At 38.6% G+C, this 26,470-nt stretch overlaps 1 protein-coding gene across 1 annotated transcript in view; it reads right to left on the bottom strand.

Moving 5' to 3' along the window:
• The window catches only part of LOC149574838 (protein FIP1-like), a 307,614-nt gene that overhangs the window by 21,170 nt on the left and 259,974 nt on the right, over positions 1–26,470 (bottom strand). The window contains exon 11 of the mRNA XM_089814675.1: positions 8,340–8,399. Coding sequence (XP_089670801.1) covers positions 8,340–8,399 — 60 coding nt within the window. The remainder of the gene's footprint in view (positions 1–8,339; positions 8,400–26,470) is intronic.

Below are 26,470 nucleotides of genomic sequence, written 5' to 3' on the forward strand. Positions count from 1 at the left end.
CACAATATCTACCAGTGACAGTGAATACTAACTATGACAAATCGTGCCTCTTGGAGTTGAAAGATCCTATGATGCAGGAGCATCCAGAGGTATAAGGGCAATCCTGTGTCACCCAAAAAATGTACTTAGACTTAGTTTCTGTTTCATGTGTTTTCATTTTTTGATACCCATTTGGGTCAAATAAAGGTTCCAACTCTCACAGTTCAACTATTAGTGTGCTAGAAAATCCCGAAAAAATAGGAGCATGCAATTTGGCCATCATTTTGGTGACCTAGAAGGTGTGAATTGGCCAAATGAATGTAATTGTGATTTAGAGCATTCCAGAAAAAGAATCAGGTCAAAAGGCCCCACAGTTTGAAAGTTATTGCAATTTTTTGGATTTTGGAGACCTCCTAAGAATGCTTCAAAGTCAGGTTAGGGGCATTAAATGACCTCAAAAAGGGCCGAAAAATAGGGGACGAGCGAAGCTGGTCCATAGGGCTATAGAGCGCTTCGAGAGCTTTCCGAAAATGTAAACGGTTCGTCAATCGGAGCTACGGTTCAAAAGTTATGCCTCCCGGAAGTTCGGTTACCGTTTTTGGATTCTTCTAGATTTGCGCCGACTTCTACTGCAGCTTCCGGAACTTTCTATTTGGTCGGTGGATGCCTACTACCACTTTCTAGAATGTACTCCTAGTCCTTAACCCTCCGGGGTCTATTTAAGGAGATTTCTGGCATTGTAAAAGGCAGTTCGGAGTGGAGTTTGAGAGGAGGTACTAAAAGGAGAAATTATCTCCAGATTTATGCTATTGTAAGCCCTTAGGGCATGTTTTGAAGTTTATTTTCTCTGTACTATTGTACTAGCTTATTTTCTCAGTTAATACAATTTCCCCTTTTTTGTTGTTTCCATTTTGTTTTTGGGTTGTGTCCCCATCAAGTGGTATCAGAGCTGGTTTTCTTGAGTGTGTAGACAAAGCGCCGACTATGAGGCAGTTTGCACCAGGACTGTGTGGTTGTGGGTTCGAGTTAGAAGATGCCTCCACGAAGAGAGCGTGGTGGAAGGGCCAGAGCTATTAATCCTGAGGAGGTTAGAGCCCTCCAAAGGCAAGTACAGGCATTGCAAGAGGAGCTCCGTAGAGGAGCAAATGTTGCCGCAGGTGACGACAGTGAGGATGACAATGAAGAAGAAGTAATGGGACCAGAAGGGGAATTTGATGGGGAAGTTCTGAATCATGCAGAGGAAACGCTTTTTAGGGCCATTACCAAGTTTGGGAAAAGACCCACAATTGAAGTGGGTGTATTTTCAAGAAATCTGAAACCTGATGAGTTGATCGATTGGATCAATGAACTGGAAGAATACTTTGAGTATGAGGATATCAAGGACCCAGATAGGGTTAAGTTTGCAAAGGTCAAATTGAAAGGCCATGCCTAAATCTGGTGGCAAGAGGTCCAATTGGAAAGAAACAGAAGAGGAAAGGAGAAGATCACAAGATGGGATCGCATGGTGGACAAATTGAAGAAGCAGTTCATTCCTGTGGACTATGAGCTTGATTTGTTTAAGAAGATGCACGGGTTAAAGCAAGCAGGAAGATCAATCCAAGAATATACAGAGGAATTTTACCGACTCTTGATTAGAGTGGGACATGCAGAAGCAAATAAGGAGAAGGTTGCTCGTTACATCAGTGGGTTGCGACCTAGCATCTAGGAGGAATTAAGTCTGGTAAGAATGACCAGCGTTGAAGAGGCATACCAGTTTTCCCTACGAGTTGAAGAGAAGCTGAATAAAAGGTTTGAAGGAAGACAAAGAGGGTGCGGTCAAGGAGGAAGGGGAAGCGGTAGATCATCTGGAGGCCGCAATGAAACCCAAAAGATAAATGAAGATGTGGGTACTAGCAGGAACCAGAGGAATGAGAGTTTCAACCGCTCCCATGATCAAGACTTTGGAAATCAGAGAGGAAGAGGTAGAGGACGTGGACAAGGAAGAGGAGGCTTCCGTGGTACCTGTTTCCATTGCAATGAAGAAGGTCATCGTGCCTTTGAATGCCCTCAACGACAAGGAAGGACAGATAGGAGAGCTAAGGGCCAAGCTGGGGTTGCTCATGTGGATGAGGATGCACAATCATCACATTCAGAGGATGCAGAAAGAGGAGAGACCTTGGTAAATGAAAGAGTCCTACTAAGTGGTGAGATTGAACCAGGACAACGGAGGAGTTTGTTCCGTACCAGATGCAAGTGTGAGGATAAATGTTGTGACGTGATCATTGATGGTGGTAGCACTGATAACTTGGTATCAGAAGAGATGGTCTCTAAGCTGAAGCTCAAGAGAGAGAAACATCCCCAGCCCTATCGGATTGCTTGGGTAAAAGATGATCATAAGGTCCTGGTAAGTGAACAATGTTTAGTGAAATTCAAAATTGGGTGTTACCATGATGAAGTTCTCTGTGATGTTATTTCGATGGATAAAAAGCATTTACTTACTAGAATTCTTGAATTATATGTGACATACATAACACACATTGTCCTTATTGTTTATGCTTGTACCCATCCTCAACTTGATCTAATGCAAGTTAAATGTTTATAGGTAACAAAAAGTGTTGACACTAAATATAGTAACTTGAGCCCACAAGAACATAATACAGTCAATACAATAGTGCAAGCAAGGTAATCCCATTTACATGATTTTGTCATATTTTTAATGCTAATAACTATTCTATAAACTTGTAGCTATAATGCAAGAATTGTTATGACTCATGCAATGAATATATGCAACTCTATTTTGATTTACAGAATACAATTTTATTGTGAATAAAGTTAAAGTTAAAGCCCTTCCTACTAGCACCCATAAACATCCTTTTCATTATTTGTATCCATGTTGTCACCTCAAATACCATTTTCTTCATCTTTATCTATGCAAGAACACAAAATTTTAGTCCAATATAGTTCATATACTAATGCTCTTACAATGTTCTCCCATCTTCACAATATCTATCATTAACTACCATGTAGAAACCAATATAATATTTACATTTATACATCCTTTATGTAGTTTATATATACAAAGTTCTCATCTTGTCTATGTGGATGCCATTACATTTGTGGGTGTTAAGCCTTGCTTTTGGCTCCTAATCATAGCAAGATGATGTTGATCAGTATATTTAGGTGCAACTCCTTCCATTTCTAGTAGTGGAAGCTCATTAAAATATTCCCAGTTGCTTCTTTTCCACCTAAATATATGAAACACAAAAGCTCAATTATAAATAACTAGATGATATATTAAATAACAAGAACTTAAAAGATAAGAACCAAGAAAATGTATAAATTACACATTGTATGATAAATTTTTAAAGGGTGCTAGCTCAATGGAAGAGCACCTCCTTTACAAGTAGATGGATGGTGGTTTAATTCTATCATGCCCTATTATAGCAAAATACACTATTAAATATGCTACTAAATATTTGGTCAAATATACTACTAGATATGCTACTAAATATAGTACTAAACATGTGACTAAATATACTAAATATGTGACCAAATATATGATTAAATATTCTACTAAATATACTACTAAATCAATTACTAAATATACCACTATATATAATACTAAATATACCACTATAGATACTACTAAAGATACCACTAAAACAATGATCAAAATCAATGATCAAATACCTTACTAAAATTTCTTAGTAGTAAATTTAGTAGTGTTATAAATGATTGGATATTAACTACTATTAGTCATGTGACTAAGTTTAGTCACATATATACAAATTTTAGTGTTTTTTTTAGTCATATATTGTTGTTTTTGTACTAGTGTTTGTTAGGTTCTTATTAGGTATGAGAGTTTCTATTTCAACTCTTCTCTCCTCTCTTGGTTTAAACCTTTGTTATCCTCTTTTACCAAGAATTTGTACATCATTCTACAATTCATTATTAGTCTCAAAGAAAACTTCTACATTCTCATGGTTATCCTTTTTGTCAACAATAGCCACCAATTTTATCTCTTTTATTACTTCATCTTTATTAACCAGTTCAAGCTCATTATCTTTATCATCACAATAGTTCAAGAATCTTTCCATACTTTAAATTCTTCACCTTCATTAGAAAGAAACTTCTTTCTAGTTTTTCTTACTCTCTTAGGATATATGGACAAAAAATGACCAAACTCATTACATGCCCAACAAATAAATTTTTTTCATACCTTCTAGCTCTCTTTTCATAAGAAGATCAATACATTCTTTAATCTTCTTGTCTTCTTTAGATCTAGGTCTAGCTTTACTTGTGCTTCTATTCTTTTCAATGCAATAGAAGGATTTTGGATTAGGAAACTCAATGCTCTATTCTTTACATAATTCAAATAACTCACCAAGAAGTTCCATCTTCTAGGTGTCAAAATTTTCTCCATTTGACTTAGGACTTTCTTTTCTAATTTGACTCATCATTGATGTCCCAAAGATGTTAAGCTCTCTCTTCAAGGATCTAAGGCTCTAATACCAATTATTAGAATATAAAGTCCACCAATATAACTAAGATAGGGGGGTGAATCAATTATCTAACTATTATCACAATTTTCAACCTTATTAATCCTTAACCATATGAAAAATATAATTAGAAAGCATAACAAGATACTCATACATAATAACACTAGATATGTTAACTAGGGAACCCCTTGATTAGAGGGAAAACCCCGATGGGAATGGTACACACAAAATGATGTACTAATATAAATATTCTTTATTAGAAGAGAGATCCTGTTAGGAGTCTATTAAAAATACACTCTGTACATATCAGTCCCTATTAGGATACTTTGAATCCCTATTAGGAGATTTTAACCTTGTTAGGACTTGTGCCAACCCTATTAGGAGTTGTAGAAGGAAGATGGATCCACTATCCAAACAGCTTCATGGGAAGGACCGATAAACCCACTACCCAAATGATCTATATATTATTCCTTGAAGAATAATAGAATTGAACTATACTTTTCCTTTTCCTTCTTTTGTCCTTTCAACAAGACTTATACTCCTTTTGAACTTGATACCAAATTAACAACTTCACATCCAATAAGCCCTTGGATTGCTTACTCACATTTACCAAACACTCTGCTCTTGTTTGCACTCTTCTATCGCAATGATACTCTTCTTAAACAAGGAAAAAAAATTCCTTTATACCATGTCCTCAAAATTATTCCTTGAGTCAACATTGAGGCTTTTCCAATTAATTATAATAGGAACACACTAAGATAATTAATTATTTGACAATCACATAACACTTTTGGCTCATGGTCTTTACAACTTATCACACGTGGGAATCCAAAACTTCCATACTTGTTGATGCCATCATCACACTATCTGTTGTCACTATATAACTTCACACATCATGATTCTATCTCTGTTAGGAGATATAATCCAATCATCAAAAAATTCTTATTAGGTACTTTGTCTCTATAATTCAACCATAACTTTTTCATATATTTGACTTTCTTTATGTACACTTAACCTCATTATCAGGACACGATGTAGAACATGTCCTTAACTGCATGTCACTTGAACATTAAACCTCTATCCATACAATTGTGATCTTTGTTTGTTACTCTATTAGTCACAATACTGGCCTATATCAGCCATTGCCTGTTCCATCAAGGCCATGGGAGGACATAAGTATGAATTTTGTTCTTGGATTACCGAGGACACAAAGGGGTAATGACGCAGTATTTGTGGTGGTTGATAGGTTCTCCAAAATGGCACATTTCATTCCATGCCACAAAACTCATGATGCTGTCCATATTGCAGACTTGTTCTTCAGAGAGGTGGTGAGACTACATGGTCTCCCAAGGAGTATAGTTTCTGACAGAGATACTAAATTTGTGGGATATTTCTGGAGGACATTGTGGAAGAAGTTGAGAACAGACCTAAAATTCAGTTCCACGCATCACCCGCAGACTGATGGCCAAACAGAAGTGGTAAACAGAAGTCTAGGCAATTTGCTGAGATGTTTAGTTGGGGATAAGCCCAAGGGATGGGATTTGATTCTACCACAAGCAGAGTTTGCTTACAATAACTCTATAAATAGGAGTACTGGAAAATCACCATTCCAAATTGTATATGAGAGTAGCCCAAGGACTACACCAGAGCTGAGGAAGATAGAACAAGGGGAGAGGACAAGTGCTGAAGCTGAGGAATTTGCTGAACATATCAAGCGTCTACATGAGGAGGTTCAAGCACACATTACCAAGATGAATCAAGAGTATAAAGCTAGAGCTGATCAAAGGAGAAGACATAAGGAATTCCAAGTAGGAGATTTAGTCATGGTGCACTTATGAAAAGAAAGCTTTCCAGCCGGTACTTACAACAAGCTAAAAATGAAGAAATTTGGCCCCTGCAAAATTTTGAAGAAACATGACTCAGGAAATGCATATGAGGTGGAGTTGCCAAATGGTATTCACATTTCTCCCATTTTCAACATTGCAAATTTAACAGAGTATCATGATGATGGTGCAGATGAGGAGCTGGTGTTAGAGCCATGTCCAATTCCTGCATCTAAGAAGGAGGAGATAGAAGACATTCTAGATCATCGTGTGAGTAGGAGTACCAGAAACAAGCAGTATGAAGAGTATTTGGTCAAATGGAAAGGACGGCCGATCGAGGACTCAACTTGGATTTCAGCAACTAAGGTTTCCCATTTGGGATTTCCTCTACCATCCATAAAGTGACAGGGTCACTTTTCAATCTACCCTGGGTGTCTGATGCAGGAGCATCCAGAGGTATAAGGGCAATCCTGTGTCACCCAAAAAATGTACTTAGACTTAGTTTCTGTTTCATGTGTTTTCATTTTTGGATACCCATTTGGGTCAAATAAAGGTTCCAACTCTCACAGTTCAACTCTCAGTGTGCTAGAAAATCCCGAAAAAATAGGAGCATGCAATTTGGCCATCATTTTGGTGACCTAAAAGGTGTGAATTGGCCAGATGAATGTAATTGTGATTTAGAGCATTCCAGAAAAAGAATCAGGTCAAAAGGGCCCATGGTTTGAAAGTTATTGCAGTTTTTCGAATTTTGGAGACCTCCTAAGAATGCTTCAAAGTCAGGTTAGGGGCATTAAATGACCTCGAAAAGGGCCGAAAAATGGGGGACGAGCGAAGATGGTCCATAGGGCTATAGAGTGCTTCGAGAGCTTTCCGAAAATGTAAACGGTTCGTCAATCGGAGCTACGGTTCAAAAGTTATGCCTCCCGGAAGTTCGGTTACCGTTTCTGGATTCTTCTAGATTTGCACCGACTTCTACCGCAGCTTCCGGAACCTTCTATTTGGTCGGTGGATGCCTACTAGCACTTTCTAGAATGTACTCCTAGTCCTTAACCCTCCAGGGTCTATTTAAGGAGATTTTTGGCATTGTAAAATGCAGTTCGGAGTGGAGTTTGAGAGGAGGTACTGAAAGGAGAAATTATCTCCAGATTTATGCTATTGTAAGCCCTTAGGGCATGTTTTGAAGTTTATTTTCTCTGTACTATTGTACTAGCTTATTTTCTCAATTAATACAATTTCCCCTTTTCTGTTGTGTCCATTTTGTTCTTGGGTTGTGTCCCCATCATCCTAACCGATCATTGCAACCCTTGATTATATTATATATGCAAGATCAATGAAGGAAGGTAATCATTGAAATCAATAAATGATATACTTATCCTTCAAATCGAATAAAGAATAAACATACAGTTCTATACTTCTTGCTACTGCAGACCGATTACCTCCATAGTCATCGTGATACATTACTTGTATATCAGATCGTTCTTATCAAGCAAAGACATTTGTAGTGACAGTTAACATATAGAAGATCATACATCAGATCGAACCTTTGTATAAAGGAGATCAAACATTTGAATTGCAGATTATAATTGGAATCAAATCCTTGTTGAATCTATATCAGCAGAACAAAAGGTACATATCAGATCATCATATATATACTGATAAAATTAAAAGTCATACAGTCTGACAGAAGCTTAATTCAATTACATCAACAAACGAGCTACAAAATCATATCAAATAGCATTGAACTAGCAAAATATGTGTTTCACTATAATTCATTAAAATGGTTTCTTTTTTGTATATCAATATTCTTTACTTGTCATATTGTAACTTTTGGGGAAGACAATACTCTTCTATGCAGTTGTATCTACAAGAGTCTAAGAGAACTGTACACCAAACCAGCCAACCTTAATCAAACAGTTAATATTACTTGCACACTTTTCAATATTCATCCCCATGTAAAAGTGGCAATGGATAATGTATTTAATAAAACTATTGAAACCTGAAAGTATTTCTTATTAGAAGTGACCAAAATAAAAAAGTTCTCAACTAAAATTGCACTTACCTCAGCAGACAATGCACGGAGCTCCTGTTCACGTGCTGCTAATAGATGGACAACATCAACCTACAAAGCAAAATTAGGTCACATTTTCTCGACTTTTAAAGTTGAGATGCTTCAATCATCAACAAGTTCTTAATGTGCATTTCAGGGAAAAGAGTAGCAAAAATCAGAAAGCTCAAGTCAAATGAAAAAAATATTCATTGATATATAGCACATAATTGGCATTGTTTTGTGACAGGCAACTATGGTTGCAGCTATGAACTGGCAATGAGTGCTCTTGAAAAAGTAAAGCACAGACAATGTATTTTAGTGAGATATATCTAACATTTTGTTCCTAGCATATTATTCCCAGACCAGATGATAATGCTAATTTTTCTGATTATGTCGAATGCAGATGTCAAAGACAACATGAGAACAAAGATCCTGATATTCCCACTAGGCGACACACAACTAAACAGATGTGGTCATTCTTTTTTAATTTTTAAACTTGTTTGGTCAATCACTTTTATGTTGAAGAATAAATGGCAGATATGAAAATTCCTATGTTTATGCTTAAGCATAAACCAGTCACAAACTCAAGTTATATGAATATTTTTTCTTTGAACCAACACGTGATATGTAGTACATGTACATTCTCTTTGAGCCTTCGTATGATGGACTGTTACCTATAATGGCATTTAATATCAGAAATAAGACTTTGATTGAAAACTTCAACTAGCGGAATGTTTTTATTAAGTGCCTAAAGAGGACATAAGAAGCTGAATTTTCAAGTCAGAAACTCTGAAGAATCAAATAAGAAAAAGGTGCCATCTTTCACAAGCCTCGTGCAACAAAGTAAGGGGACAACTCAGCTTTGGGCCCAATAATTCATAACTAGATACTTGCACGAATCTAATACTAATAGCAGTCAGTAGTTGATATTTTAGTTTTTCCCTTTCAAGACAACTTATATTTAGCAATTGTCTATTAGACAAAAAATCTCTACTAATTAAGAGAGGGAGCTACCTTTCAACAATAAAAACCCCTAAGACTTTATACAATTGGTTTCTCCATAACAATAGTAAAAGATCCCTCATCCTCCCCTAATCCCACATCCATAAGTGGGCATCCCAAGGGCATCTAGGATGTCCCCCGTACAAGGAACATTAGAGGAGCTCCTTGATGTCTGTCAGCTGGCCAAAGGATACCTTAGCATCCTTCAACAAAGCTTACAAGCATATTATCTTAAAAACAGAAATGACACACATGAAGGAAACAATCTAAATAGGATTTAACTACAGAATGGAAATTACCTAATCTAACAAACTAAATGACCATTATAAAATTATTAAAATATTACTTTAATACCCTCCAATAATGACCATTTTACTAACTATCCTACAAAAGCCTTGACAAAATCTGCAAGTCAATTGACCACAATTTATTCTCTTCAGAACATTCTGTGACATAAGCATAATGTGAGAACCTCCCTACTTAGACTTCTAATCAGCCAATCACTTTTTCAAGAACTTTTGTACATGATCATGTACAAGAACAAGCTAACTACCATCCAAAGTGATGTTGGGTAGCCAAGCCATCCCTCTTGTTATCTAGAGACCAAGATCAACTTCTTGAAAAATGTAGATTTTTGTTGATAAAAAATTGGCTACAGCCTCTTAAACCACATTTTTTTCAAAATCATCAAAAGAAGCTACTGCAAAACAGCTTGACAATTTAGTAGAGAAATCATCAAACCATCGATGCAATGCTAAGGTCACACACAATTTTGTAAAAAGATCATCAAAAACCCTCCTTTTCTAGGAAGAACAATAAAAAAACACATGATTTTGTCAAACAAATTGTCAAAAAGAAGCAAAAAAACACAATTTTCGGCAAAAACTAGTAAAAACTTTTTAAATAAAAAAAGCACAATTTTTGTAAATAAAAAAGGTGCACAACTCTCTTTGATAAAAAAAAAAGCCAGCAATCCTCAGTCTCAAGAACATAGAAACCTTGCATATCTAAAAGAATGTTGTCTATCTGGTGAAAAAACTTCAAGGAATATATAGAAACCACGTTTTTTGTTTAAAAAATTGCCAAATATTAAAATCCTTTGATTTTATTTAAAAGAATTGATCAAAAAAAACTTCTGAAAATTTCAGAACAAAATGTTCAGCAAAAATCACAAATTTTATTCTAGAAAAAAAATTCACCAAAACCCCACAACATTTGTTCTGAAAAAACAAGGCAAAAACCTTCTAGAAATTTCCTCAAAATTTCTATCTAGGTAAACCACAAATTTTATTGGAGAATTTTGTCAAAACCAACTTCTTTTTTAATTCCATGAAATGATAATTGATTGATTGATTACAAAGGAGACAAAAACTCCTTAAATAGAGATTACAAGCATAATTTCTATAAAAAAAGAGGGAAAGAACATCCTAAATAGGAACTAACTGCGAAAAGGAAATTACCTAAACTTACAAACTAAATGACCATTATAGATATATTACAATATTATTTTAACTATCTTGATTTCTTCTAAACAATAATTAGGGAGATAATAATAATATTTTAAGATGGTACCAATAAATTTATTTTATAAGAACAACTTAAATATTATAATTTAATTAAGTTATGCAATATCCAACCCCAAAGATGGAACACTGTAAACCACATAGTAGATGTTCTTTTTGTTTAATTTCTGATTTCTAAAAGAACTTGCAAAAAATATACTTCAGATAGCTTCAAAACGCAATTTATCAAATACCCAAAAAAGTCTCATCAACTAAATGTTATTAATAGGTTAAATCATGAAATAGCCTCATACAATAATAAATTAAAGATTTTACTAGAGCTGTACCTTTAAAATTTGAATAAATAAAAAAGTAGCTCAATTTAGCAAAACAATTTATGTATTGATTTAGCCATACCAAGAAAAAGCTCTATGCACTTTCATGAAGATAGCTCTAGAATAATTGATTGCAGGTCTGGAACACAAGATGGCAGCAACATAGGTCACTCAACATGCATATTAGAGCAACAATAAATCTATCCTTTCCAACCTAAAAGCCCTCTGAATAAGGTAGTTTGATTTAGCCACTGAAGAAGTGCAATTGGGAACACCAAAACCTAGGTGACTTGGCCTAGAAACAACATCCCATTAGAGAGCTGCAGACTGGCCTGAATCTGGTTTTTGCTGTTAATAAACCTTTAGCCATTGAAATTGATGAAACCCTTGCTCCAAACCATAGCAAATGTAGAAACACTAGTAGACCAACTCTAAACAGCTATAGAAGGGTTTCTTCAACTCCAAAATGAAGCCAAGGAGGTGTGGCTAGACGAGCAAGGCCACTCTCCTAGAAAAAAACTAGAAAAATGCTCCAAAAACTGATTTCATTACTGCTCAAATGAAACCCTTGATGTAGGATTTCCTCACACGCCCTTGGAAGATCTTTCAAAACTATGAGGGTGATGAGCTGTGTAATAACCCCAACCGGTTATAATTTCGTGAAACACCAAATCCTTCTCAAATTCAATTGTTTGACATTTTGTCAAACACTTTGCAAGCAAGCTCTGATAGCAATGTAATAACCTCAATAGGTTATAACTTCGTCAAACACAGTCTTCTCTAATTCACTTGTTTGACATTTCGTCAAACACTTTGCAAGCAAGAGATATATTGTATATCTAACTTCTGATTGCTTTCTAAATGTCAAACTTTAATAAATATTAAATATGCTTGCAAAGAACACACCAAACATCTAACAATGAAGATGCAATTGTTTTTGTATAATATTGATTACAAATAGAAAAATATGCATCTACATCAATAAGACATTAGGGCAACAAATTCTGATAAAACTCTGATATAAATCAAATTACAACAAATTTTACAAACCCTACCAGTGCCCTAAATATCTACTCTCAAACAATGCAAAATGTGGTAGATAAAAACTTGGAATTGCTCCCAAAATATGAATTTTCCTGTAGCAAATCACTATAGCGACAACACTGTAGTGGTACCGTAGCAATATCCAACTTATTCCTTCCCCACAAATCTAGCCCTAGGCCACAAATTCAGCACAATGAAAATATTGATTTGTCTTCTCCAACAGTAGCAACCCTTCGGAAGATATTTCACCACCTTAGTTATGCAAATCAATGGGAGTGTTCATTCCCAACGATCAATGTAACAATTGCAAAAACCCTTGGCTCCACAAGCTATCCGGAAGAGTAGATAACACATTCAATGCCCAACAATGAAGCTGCCCTCCCTACTTATTCTTTTCCTCTAATAGATGGACCTCCTTCTAGAAGAAATAAAATAATATTAAATTTCTCCTACAAGATTCTCTTAATTTATTTATTTTAGTCACTTTTAATTAAATTAATTAAATATAAAGTCACCTTTTAGTTTAAATTTATTTAATGACTTTATAGAAATTAATTTCATCAATTTCTCCTTATTTCTCCACAACCTTCGGAGAATGTAAAAGCTAAGAACTCCACTGAGATGCTAAAAAGATGGGGACATTACAATCCGTCCCTCTTGAAATTGCTTGTCCCCAAACAATCTCAACTTTGGATGCTGCAAAGTTTCTTTACTCTCCCAAGTGGCATCGTCTACTAGCAGGTCCTTCCACTTTACCAAGTACTCCTAATAGTATGTTTCCTCAAATTCCTCTCCCTAAACTCAATGATAGCCTTCGGTACTAAAACCAATTTCCCCTCATCGTTCAAGGGTGGAAGCACAGTAGAGGAAACAATCTGGTGTCCTAACGCCTTTTTGAGACGTGACACATAAAAAATATTATGGACTCTATTCTCTGCCAACAAATCCAACTCGTAAGCCACCTCTCCAACTCTCTTGATCACCCTGAAAGGCCCATAATAATGTGGCTTAAGTTTTTTGGCACCACTCTTCTTGAGAGTGCACTGGCGGTAAGGCTGCAGCATCAAATATACCATGTCACCTACCTCAAAAAACTGCTCAGTCCTCTTCTGATCAGCATACTGCTTTTGTTGATTTTGTGCCTTGGTGATATTATCCTTAAGAATCTTCACAATGTCTTGGCTCTCTTGTAATAAGTCTCTAGCACTGGACACTCCACTATCTGATAGCAACAAATCCATGAAACTAGGTGCCTCATATCCATATAATGACATAAATGGCAACATCTAGATAGACATGTGATAAGTAGAATTATAACAATATTCACATAGATATATCCACTTAACCCAAGCCTTATGTTGCCCTACTATGTAATTCCTGAGGTATCACTCCACCCATTTGTTCACTATCTCTGTCTAACCATCTGTCTAGAGGTGGTAGCTAGTACTCAGAGTGAGCTCTGCCCTACACAATTTAAACAACTCCTTCCAGAAGTGACTCATAAACTTGCTATCCCTGTTGCTAACAATGCTCTAAAGTAAACCATGCAACCTAAATACCTCTCTAAAGAATAAAGCTGCCACCTATGTAGCAATGTATGTAGTGTTGATTGGGAAGAAGTGCGCAAACTTTGTAAGCCAATCAACAACAACATATATACAGTCTCTACCCTGGGCTCTCGGCAGTCCTGTGATGAAGTCCATGGATAAGCACTCCCACTTCCTAATTTATTCTGCTGGCAAGTAGGACACTTTCTAACATATTGCAACACCTCAGCTTTGAGCCCTTTCCACAAAAAATGCTCACGAATTTGCCGATAGGTTTTGTAAAAACCTGGATGTCCTGCCATAGGCGAGTCATCATAAACTCTCAACACCATCCTCTTCACAGCTGACCATGGCACCAAATAAATGTGCCCTTTGTAAATGATAATCTCATTCACGAGGTTGAAATCACTATTCTGGATCGATCCATCTATGAATCCTAATGCCCATGTACCCTTTGCATACTCTACAAAGATCAAATGTCTCCAATCCTTTGATATATCGGTCATCAAGCTCAAGTGGGGTATTCATGACAAGGCATCTACTACTACATTTTGTGTCCCCTTGAAATAGGTAATATCAAAATCATATGCCTGTAATTTACTTACCCATTTCTGTTGCCTATCATTAAGATCTCACTGCCCCAGGAAATGTTCCAAGCTATTGTGGTCAGTTTTTATGCTGAATTTGCTACCCACTAAATACTGCCTGAATTTCACGAAAGCATGCATTATGGCCAACATTTCCTTATCATAAATGTTGAAGCTCCTCTCAGGCCCCCTGAGCTTCCCACTCTCAAAAGCAATCGGGTGCTTGTCCTGCATAAGCACCGCTCCAACACCTTCACCAGATGCATCATAGTGCAATTCAAAAGGTTTGCTAAAATTTGTGGAAATGCTAGCACTAGACAAGAAGTCATCAACTCCTTGAATGTATCACAACACTCCTGTGCCTCAAGAGTCCATAAGAAAGCTCCCTTTCTCATCAAGTTCGTGGGTGTTGCATGCCTGGAATATCCACTAACAAACCTCCTATAGAACCCACACAACCCCAAAAAACCTCTCAACTATGTCAGATTCACTGGAGTAGGCCACTCAATAATAGCATGAATCTTTTCAAGATCCATGCGTACTCCTTGAGCACTGATAATGTGACCCAAATATGATAACTCTGATAATCCCAAATCACATTTGGACTCCTTTGCATATAAGGCCTCCCTGCTCAAAATGCTCAACACGGTGTCTAAGTGTCGCACATGCTCATCCCATGTCCTAATATACACCAAGATGTCATCAAAGAAGACTAACACAAATTTCCTCAACTGATGCTGAAAAACCCTGTTCATTGTGGACTGAAAAGTAGCTCGAGCATTAGTTAGCCCAAATGGCATAACTACAAACTCAAAATGGCTACAATGACATCTAAATGTTGTCTTCTCTATATCCTTCTCTCTGACTCGGATCTGATGATGGCTTGATCTCAAATCAATTCTGGAGAAGAAACATGCTCCATGTAGCTCATCTAATAACTCATCATTCCGTAGGATGGGGTACCTATTTTTTATAGTCTTCTTGTTTAGGACGTTGTAATCTACGTACATCCTAAGAGTTCCATCCTTCTTCAACAAAATCACAGAAGAAGTGAAAGGCAACTTACATGGTCTAATGTGCCCCATATTAAGTAGTTCTTTGATGGTTTTCTCGATCTCATCCTTCAATCTCTTTGGATGCATGTAGGGTGTGATCGTTATGGGTTTAGCACCCTCCTCTAACTCAATAATATGCTCGATACCTCTAACTGGAGATATACCTGGTGGTATTTCACTGAAAACCTCGTAGTGCTTGATTCTCAGTTCCTGTATGTCTGGGTGATATTCTGATTTTTGCTGCCCCTATGATGGCATTAAAGTGCAACGGGTTGCCCACTCAACCTGGTCATGCCTCAAACAAGCTCTCCATGCCTCTGCAAGACATCATCCTAAACCCACTGCCACGAATGGCCTTGAGTATATGGGTTTTCCCTTCTGACTAAAACCTCATCTCCATATCTCTCAAATTGAGAGTGAACTCCCCTATATCATGTAACCAAGTCATGTCAAGAACTAAATCTGTATCACCCATGTTAACAACATAAAAATCTGCTTTGAAATCAAAGTTGTTGATCAATAAGGGCAGACCTATAATCTTCCTATCACATTTGAGGATGTAGCAATCAGCTACCCTCACTCTCAGACCCTCAAATTGCTCTGTCTGAATCCCACGTCTCTCAATCAATCTGGAATCAATAAAATTGTGTGTAGCACCTGTATCAAGCAAAGTAATAACTCACTGAACAGCCAATACCCAACTCATCCTGAATGATCCCTCTTGTTGTACACTAGTGAGATGGGCCTCCTTAAGTCTACCCTCAGTCTTCTCATCACCTATATCATCTGTGTCTTCCTTTTCTTCAATTGATTCCTCATTTTCAGATTACTGGTCTAAATTTTTAGAATCAAGATCCTCATAATATGCCCACATAACCTTGTTTGCTTTCCCCTTTGGCCTCAAGGGACAATCATGGTTCATGTCATAGGGTCCTTTGTAATAAAAACAAAGTTTTTTCTTCCTTAAATTATTCAATGTCTCTCTATCCAAAGGAGCAAATAATTTATCTTTATTTTCAGCCTTTGTTTCATTCCTGTCAAGTTTCTTGAAGAATGGTTTGTCTTTGCTAGATGATGCACCCTTTGACTGAAACTTATTTACCAAGGCTGCTTGTTTCATACTTCTAGCCTTCTTAATCGCTTCTTGCAAATTGAATGAATCAAAAGGTCTTACCCAACCTTCAGTGGTATGGATAATCCCTCCATGAACAAAACAACCAATCTCCTAGCTGATATATCTAGCACTATAATGGATAGCCTCTAAAAGTCACTAATGAAATACTCCAATCCGCTTGTCTGTTTCAACTATGCCAACTCCCTGAAGTAGACTTCTGGATCCTTCTTATCAAACCTCTCTACCAACCTGTCCACGAAGTCCTAATATGAAGTCACTTGGTTATGCTGAAGGGTAGCCATCCCATGGTACCACCAATCATGTGCAGCTCCCTCTAAATGTAGTGTGACATATTTTATTGCCTCCACTTCTGTCATAGGTCTTAGTGCTAAGAAGGTATCAAGCTTGTGAATCCAAGCTTACGCTGTCATTTTGCTAATCCCATCAAATGTAGTCAAGGAAAGCTTCCCTATAGTCCGCTATAATTCATTATCCTCACCATGAGGTCTCCTATTCTGTTAGACTGGACAATAGTGTTCCCTTCTTTGGTTCACAAACCTCACAAAAGTCATTCTCTCCTTTACCTGCGGTGCCAATAATTTCGATTCATCATTAGCCACCATAAGGATATCTGCAAATGTCCCATCCTCAGCTTCCTCTGTTGGCTCCTATACTAGTTCCTCTCTAACAAAGGTAGGACGTGTGGGCCTATTTGCTAATCTAGAAAGAATTCTATGAGCTCTAGGTGATCCCACTGCACTCCTGTTATCCTGTTGTTTCTGATTCCGTCTATCTTGTGGGTTGATGCGCTCAACCATGGTGGTAAGTGCCTGTAAAGCCTAAGCCTTCTGCTATTGTCCTATAACCATTGCTCTGAAAAATTCCCTTGTTTCCTAATCCTCATTCCTATTGTCTCTTTGTGGGCTATGCTCTTGCCTGTCACCCATGGTGTTTGGCTGCCTATCAACATCTTGTTCCTTGTCAAACAAAGCTCGCCAACGAGTGTAAAATCTGTGAAATCCAACCCCAAGTGGCTGCATGTGATTGCTAAACCCTTAGGATGGCAAGATTTAGCTCTAATACCAATGTAATAACCCCAATCGGTTATAACTTCGTGAAACAGCAAATCCTTCTCAAATTCAATTGTTTGACATTTTGTCAAACACTTTGCAAGCACGCTTTGATACCAATGTAATAACCCCAATAGGTTATAACTTCGTCAAACACAAAGTCTTCTCTAATTCACTTGCATGACATTTTTTCAAACACTTTGCAAGCAAGAGATATATTGCATATCTAAATTCTAATTGCTTTCTAAATGCCAAACTTTAATAAATATGCTTGCAAAGAACACACCAAACATCTAACAATGAAGATGCAATTGCTTTTGTATAATACTGATTACAAATAGGAAAATATGCATCTACATCAATAAGACATTAGGGCAACAAATTCTGATAAAACTCTGATATAAATTAGATTACAACAGATTTTACAAACCCTACCAATGCCTTGAATATCTACTCTCAAAAAATGCAAAATGTAGTAGATAAAAACTTGGAATTGCTCCCAAAATATGAATTTTCCTATAGCAAATCACTATAGCAATTTACAGTAGAAAACCACTGTAGCAACGACACTGTAGCGACGTCCCTATAGCAGCGGTACTATAGCATTATCCAACTTATTCCTTCTCCACAAATCTAGCCCTAGGCCACAAATTCGGCACAATGATTTGTCTTCTCCAACAGTCGCAACCCTTCAGAAGATATTTCACCACCTCAGTTACGCAAATCAATGGGAGTGTTCGTTTCCAATGATCAATGTAACAACTGTAAAAACCCTTGGCTCCACAAGCTATCCGGAAGAGTAGATGACAACACATTCGATGCCCAATAATGAAGCTGCCCTCCCTACTTATTCTTTTCTTCCAATAGATGGACCTCCTAGAAGAAATAAAATAACATAAAATTCCTCCTTCTAGAAGGCTCTTAATTTATTTATTTAACTTTAGTCACTTTTAATTAAATTAATTAAATATAAAGTCACCTTTTAGTTTTAATTTATTTAATGACTTTATAAGAAATTAATTTAATCAATTTGTCCTTATTTATCCCCTTAGCCTTCGAAGAATGTAAAGGCTAAGAACATTGAGATCCTAAAAAGATGGGGACATTACATGCTGTGAAGATTTTTGTCGTCGGTAGAAATTGTGTATCGGCCGACGGGTCCCTTCGGGAAAGTTCTTGTTATGTAGCCGACGGTGAATAGTTTGTAGCGGACATGATGTATCTAGCCGATGGATACCTTCGGGAAGGTTCGTCGGAAAGTATTTATAACCCCTTCGGGAAGCATTATTATCATATGATATGAGAAAAGCATAATGTACTGTTGGCAAATGCGAATAATAATAATAGTTCTGTTATTGTTGTTCGATGCTCGTGTCTATTTCCTGTGTGCGTTGCTTAATTAATCCATACGGTAAACATTTGGCGCCGTTGCCCGATGGATCTGGCATGCAGGCAGGCGGAGATGAATTAAATGCCGAATCAGTTGAACAAAGACAAGAGTAAGCTAAAGGAAAAGGATGACATACGCGTTGCGTAGGAAAATTTAATTTTGGCTCAGCAGATAGAGCGTCGAAGGAGGTTTCAAAAGATTTCCGACGGAAGCAAGAGTGCGGAAGGATTGTTGAAGGAGACTCGACAACGGCTTGATTTGGTGGAAGAAGCGAGGGAGGAGTTTCTGAACCTACATACGCCACGGGAAGAGAATCCTAATGGAAGCAGATCGACTCGCACGGCTCGGAGTGCAGAAGGAGCACGAGCGTGGAGTGACCTCTTCGTCCGAAATATACTTCCGGAACGGACAGCTACGGTTGACAAACCCTCTTCTTCACCAAACAGCGCGGAAGCAGAAAACTGCGCGGGTGTTGAAAACAGCGCGGAAGCAAAAAACAGCACGGGTGTTGAAAACAGAGCGCAAGCAGAAAACAATGCGGGTTTGCAAAACAACGCGGGTGTCCAGAACAACGCGGGTGTACAGAACAGCGCGGGTGTCCAGAACAGCGCGGGTGTTCAGAACAGCGCGGGAGTGCAAAACAGCACAGGTACAAAACAAAACCCTCGACATACAGTAATAATGGCAGGTCCGAAGGAAAAATTACCTAAATTTGATGGTGATGAAGCAGCTGATCCCATTTGACATTGTAAAACATGTGAAACGATCTGGAGGGCGAATGGCATAACAGATACAAACGAATGGATCCGACAATTTCCCGCAACCCTACGGGGTGTTGCCATTGATTGGTTTACTAATGTTGATCCACATAAATTAAATAGTTGGGATAACATTAAGGAGTTCATCGCAGAATTTCAACTTTTGCGTGATGACAATGAAATTGTCGCAGAGATATTCAATACCAAGCAAAAGAAGAATGAAACTGTACGGGTCTTTGCCAGGAGGTTGAAGGACTTAATCAGTAAGATGGAGAATAAGCCCGCTGACGGATTACAAAAAAGATGGTTCATCAAAGGCCTTCACCCAAAGCTGCGGAAGAAGATGAAGATCGTGCCGCCATCCACATACAATGAAGCGTACAACCGGGCAATGAACCTCGAAAGTGACCAGAAGACAAAGAAGAAGAAGAAGACCAGCTCATCCGATTCAGATGACGATGCATCCTCCGAAAATGATAGCAGCGATGACGAAGGAAGCAACAAGAAGGTTCGTGCCCTTCAGAAAGACATGATTCGGATGATGAAGGAATTCAAGAACATGAACAAGGAACCTAAGGGCAATGACCTATGGTGCACGGAATGTAAGAAAGAAGGCCATACGAAGGGATCCTGCCCAAAAGATCAATTTTGTGAAATCTGTCAGATCCTGGGACACTCGGTAAAGGAGTGCCCTTTCAATTTAAAAACAAGGACACCGCAGCAAGTGTTCCTGTCACAGGAGGCATCCCCGTCAGGAGGGAACGGGAACACCAGTGGAGAAGGTGCCACATCAGGCGGATATAGAAATAACCGGCGCGGTCCAAACAACAACAGCAATAACAACAATGGTGGCAACAACAACAATGGGGGAAGAAGTCGAATTCAGTACGATGCGAATGGTCGGCCAATTGTTCAATGCCGCGCATGCAATCTGTGGGGTCACTTCGCCCGAGAGTGCACAACGACGAACCCACCAAAGTTGCTGTGCCGATGGTGTGGACCTGGAGATCATGATGATACTAAGTGTCTGAAGTCCGGAGTAAACTTGATTACCGTAAGGACAGACGAAGAAGAAGTTCTGGCAATCACTCGGAAACAGGCGAAGCTATACCCTGACCCAACGGAAGAAAAGAAGAGAATGGAGGAAGCACGGGCAGAGATCCAGAAAGCAACACAGGCAGAAACGGCACACCTGAAGGACACGTCGAGTACTTCCGTACGGAACTGCGCAGAACAGAACATTGTCCGGCAAATTTTGCAAGCCGAGATACCTGTTAGGATAAGTGATCTGTTGCTCACTATGCCTCAGCTCCGATCGGCACTCACAAACATTGTTTCCGTTGCTCAACTACCAGGAGAACATGGAAGGAAGCAATAAAGTGGAGCAAGTACAGTGCCCAAAAAGGAGAAGGAAAGTGGCGCAAGTGCAGAAGATCCAATGTTGTTAGCCCTCTCATCCGGACGCCATCCAGCAGTCGTCGAAATGGAATTTCTCGGGACTGTATTGACAGAAACAATTGTGGACGGAGGGTCCGGTGTCAATGTGTTGCCTGAAGACACTTGGAAAAAGTTGGGACAGCCGACATTATGGCCGCCTACATTCCAGCTGCTAACGACCGATCAACATGGAATCAAGCCATTGGGAGTCCTGACAGCACAACCAGTGACGATTGGAACACAACCGTTCCTGTTGGACTTTGTTGTGATCCCACTGAAGCGGAGAGGATATGATGCCATTTTGGGCCGGGGGTGGCTGATACAAGCCAAGGCAAAGCACGATTGGAAGAAAAATACTTTATCACTCGAAAGCAAAGGCCGGAAGTATGTCGTTGATCTACACACTCAGATGGTTGGAGAAGAAGCTCTATCGTCGGATTCCGAAGGAGAAGATGATGAGAGGAGGCAGAGTATGGCACCCGATCAAGAGGGAGTCCTATGATTGGAAGGAGATGATGATCTGGATTCAGTAAATGGTCTTTACCACTGGCAGATAGAGGATTATGAGCTCTTTCCGAGTTGTAATATGCTAAGGATCGACGAAGGTAAGAAAGAAGAAGGATATGAATGTCTGAAGGAACACAAAGAAGCAGGAGGAAATGAATGTCCGAAGGAACACAGAGAAGCCGACGGAGGAAATGAATGTCTGAAGGAACATGGAGAAGCCGAAGGAGGAAATGAATGTTCGAAGCAACATAGAGAAGCCGAAGAAGGAAATGCGAGCATGACTGAAGCTGAAGGACAGAACATACAGTACGAACCCAAAAGAAGGAAAGTTTCTACTGTACGACTGCGCAGGAAGAAAGTATTATGTCGAACCACAGATATAGCAGAAAGGTACCAGTGGCAAGGACGACACACGATACGGTTTGCACAGGCAACAAAGAGGAAGGGTTCAATAAAAGTCGGAGCATTACAGAGTGAATGTGTTATTGACAGACAGAAGGGGCAGCTGACGGAGTCCATGATAGCGAGCTTCGGGAACAAACTGGGCAATATGGAGATGACACAGAACAGGCGTAGCAGGTTTCAACTCGGACAGTGGGTGTTGAAGTACGACGATCGGAATGAGATCAAACTAGGCAAGTTCAAAATTAAATGGGTCGGGTCGTACCAGATGCGGGAAGTAAGCAATAACGGAGCAATAAAACAGTGGATGCTAGACCGAAAGGAAGTATTCGATGTAGTGAAGAGGTCGAAGTTGAATGTCTGCAATGAAAGAAGTAACGCACCCCCGTGGACGAATAACTGAGAGAAGATTGTAAGTACTGTATATATGTAAATATTGTACATAATTGTTCTAGGAGTGAGATTTTCAAAAAAAAAAAAAGAGAGAGAGAAGTGAAGTAAAGCACCGTACGGTTTCTGGAAAGCACCGTACAGATTTTGAAGTGTCGTACGGTTTTTCAGAAGTGAAGTACGGATTTTGAAACTAAAGTATGGATTTTGAAGAGCACCGTACGGTTTTCCAAAACTAAGGTATGGATTTCATGTTACCATACGGTTTTCCATCAGCAAGGTACGGATTTCATGTTACCGTACGGTTTTCCATGAGCAAGGTACGCATTTTGTGTTCCCGTACGGTTTTCCATAAGCAAGGTACGGATTTTATGTTGCCGTACGGTTTTCCATTGGCGAGGTACGGAATTCTTAGCAAAGTACGGTTTTCCACTGGTAAAGTTCGGATTTTTTTTGCACCGTACGGGTTTCAAGCTCATTTGCAAAGTGGCATACAAAAATTGCAATAAAGACTACAATGTACAGATTGCAAGTTAGCGTACGGAATTTGGCAATCACTTTACCGTACGGATTTTGGCGACAAAGCTTGTTCACTATGGAATACGGATTTGGTATTAGCTTCTTGTCAATCCCGCATTGCACCGTACGGATTCTTCTTCTCAGTTCAGCGTATGGATTTCAAGCTTGGTGTGCGGTTAAGCTTTCCAGATTTGTGCACGGTTTTTTCATGCTTGTACAGACTTTAAGCTGTACGGATTTTCAGTATATATCTGGCCATACGGATTTCAACCACAATTTGGCGTACGGGGTATAAAATTTAAATTATATGTTTGAAAGATTAATGCATGGAGTAACCGATATTTTGCATCTTTGTCAAGGGTTAGAGAAATTGTGGAAGGAGGTTTTGTAATAACAAAAAATAAAATAAAATAAAAAAACAAAAAAAAAATGTCGACAAATCAAGAATGCTCAGAATGAATATCAGATGATACCATAGGAAGGGGAAGAATCAGCGATTGCCAGAAAGAGTATAGAATCGGCAGAAAATGACAGAAATGGTGTGTTCCGTGCAGTTTTGTGTGGGTTTCAAAGTGCTAAATTGGTGTTGGCGGCGAGGGGCGCTGCCCCTCGACCCCGTCGGGGGCGTTGCCCCCTGGACCCCCAGTCGTTGCGGATATCAGTCGTGGGAGTCTGACCAGTTGAGAAGAATTGAAGTTGCTGCAGGCATGGACCTTCTGTGTACCAGAGGCAGTGGGAGCAGGTGTTGGCTGTGAGGCTGTCTTGGTGGATGCGTAGAGAGCTCGGGAGGAGCTGATCATCCAGTTGGAGGTAGTGCAGCGACACTTGGCTCAGGGTACCGAGGAGTTGGAAGCAGAGAAAGCAGCACAGGTGGCTATCAAGGTCAGCTTGAAGAATCAGTATTGTGTTAGCAAAGGCTATAGATGCAACGGGATGAATGTGAAAGTAATATGGCAGATCAATATTGTTGTATTAGTTGTTTGAGTTTTGTCTTGTAGTCGTCAGGAGACGACTTTTCTTTTTTGGGGGGAATGATGTCGTCGGTAGAAATTGTGTATCGGCCGACGGGTCCCTTCGGGAAAGTTCTTGTTATGTAGCCGACGGTGAATAGTTTGTAGCGGACATGATGTATCTGGCCGACGGATACCTTCGGGAAGGTTCGTCGAAAAGTATTTATAACCCCTTCGGGAAGCATTATTATCATATGATATGAGAAAAGCATAATGTACTGTTGGCAAATGCGAATAATAATAATAGTTCTGCTATTGCTGTTCGATGCTCGTGTCTATTTCCTGTGTGCGTTGCTTAATTAATCCATAAGGTAAACAATTTTCTATCTCCATACGCTGCTCGAAACCCCTAGGTTCAGCTAAGCTCCTCTCAGGAGGCAAGAGAGGAAATAATCAACATAACATAACAAAAATGATCTTCAAGTTGCCTTTTTATCAAACTCCAAACCATGTGCCCTAACTAGGGTGTACCACTTAAATCTGACTTAATTCTATTTTTTAAATTATTTCCAACCTATGTGGTGTTGCCTCCAAATAATGTGACTTTTATTTTTTATTTTATTGTAAAGCCCCCCATTTTTCTTTCACTTAAAGTGGCACCCAACTCATCTCCTCTTTCTCAATCCAAGAAAAGTGCCAACTCATAGCACCTCATTCTCTCTCCATGCATTTCTTCTTCTTACTACACTCATATTATAGGTGCACCCTTTTTCAAGAGTTACTTAGGCTTAAGTTGTCTAAACTTGGCAACTCAGATATTTCAAGTAATAACTAATACTCCCATTCACAGATCCTCTTTTCATCCTTGTAATGTACAAAGACCTAGTGATAGACTAGCCCTAATTAAGTGTTACAAGCTAAGTAATGGACATTACAGCTCGTCCTCACGAAAATTCTTTGTCCACAAGTAATGCCAACATAATCTAGAAAGAAGCCCATTAATGGGTTTCCAAAGGTTCATCATTCTAAAAATCCAAGGGCAGGAGTAGTTTGAGAAAACCTGAATGATGAATTGACTAAGGTCAATTTCAATCGGGCATCACAAGGGAACCTGGAACCATCCGGGATGAGGCGTCTTGCTAAAGACGATTCCGGGAACATAATGGTAGTAGAATCTAAAAAGCTAGTTGATGGCACCAACAACGAAGCAAAGGAACCAACAACTCTAATGGCAGTGGACTTACCATCATGTCCCCTCTTTAGCTCTATATAGCACTGACATGAGAGTTAGCCTATTATCGACTCTTATAGGCTAGTAGTCGTGATCAGGGACTCAGTCAAGGTTTTCAGTGTTCGGATTTAATATTTTAGGCAGTAGTAGATCAATTGAGAGCAATTCCTTGATTTTAGGAGGAGATTCCTACCTTTTAGGAGATTGTGACGTTTTCTAGAGTTCAGGTTCTATGAGATTACCCTTGATCTCAATTTCATGAGATTTGGGTGTGTTCCCTATTTTTTAGGAGCATCCCTAGATTTAAGGGTGAGACTGCCATTTGGCCCAAGTTGTCTGGTATTCGTCATAGGCAGGTGACAAACTTAGTTTCATGTTTTGGACATGTCTAGGTTGTTCCTTGGCTACTTGGAAAATATTTTAATATATTTAAATATTCTCCTAAGTTAGCATTTTAATAATTTAAATAAGGCCAAGTGTTTAGCCATTTTGGAGTAATAAGGAGTTTTTTGGCTCCATTTGGATCGATTTGCCTATGTGTGATAGCTCGTTGGAAAGAGCTCAGTTTCTACTATTTGATTATCACTTGTCGGAACTTATTTGATGCCTGGAGCTATATAAAGTAATGATTTCTCTCTATTTGGACGTCTTTATTTGGGAAATCATGTTATATTATATAGTTCAAATGAACTCCACTTTAGGGTTCTTTTAGGGTTCGATTTGCCTTGCAGAGGGGATATAAGGAGATGGTAACCTAAAAGTGAATATCTTTTATCATTTTGTCAACCTATTTTGGGCATCATTGCTCTAGAAAAGCATTCCTCACCTAGGATACAAACCCTAGTGCTGAGAGCAGATTTGTTGGTATGTAGCCCTCAACAAGATCAAATTCGAAGGTTTTTATGCATACAATTTGATCAAGGCAGGGGATCAATTTCTAGTATTGCAGTCACACTTTGCAAGAAGTGGATTTTTAGGGTAGGCGGCCACTTTAGTTCAGCCTGGTGTTCTTTATAGCAGCTCACCTGGATCCCATTTTCAGCTGGCATCAACTTAGTTTTAAGCACATTTGTATTGGTATGATTCTGAAATAAATCAGATTCTGTTGGTATAGTTTTAGAATCATTTCCAAATTATATGTATTGCTGAATATGATTTCTATCACTTATATTTTATCAGTTACTATTATTTATTCATTCTAATTCCTATATTCTGAAAAATACAAAAAGTAACAACATTTTTTTGCAACTTTTTGTCTAGCTCTATAAGATCAAAGAAAAATCTGCAGGAAAATATAATTTAT

The sequence above is a fragment of the Cupressus sempervirens genome, chromosome 2 (assembly GCF_028749045.1).
Source record: "Cupressus sempervirens isolate cs-2001-9-10 chromosome 2, ASM2874904v1, whole genome shotgun sequence".
In the NCBI taxonomy this organism is placed as follows: Eukaryota; Viridiplantae; Streptophyta; class Pinopsida; order Cupressales; family Cupressaceae; genus Cupressus; species Cupressus sempervirens.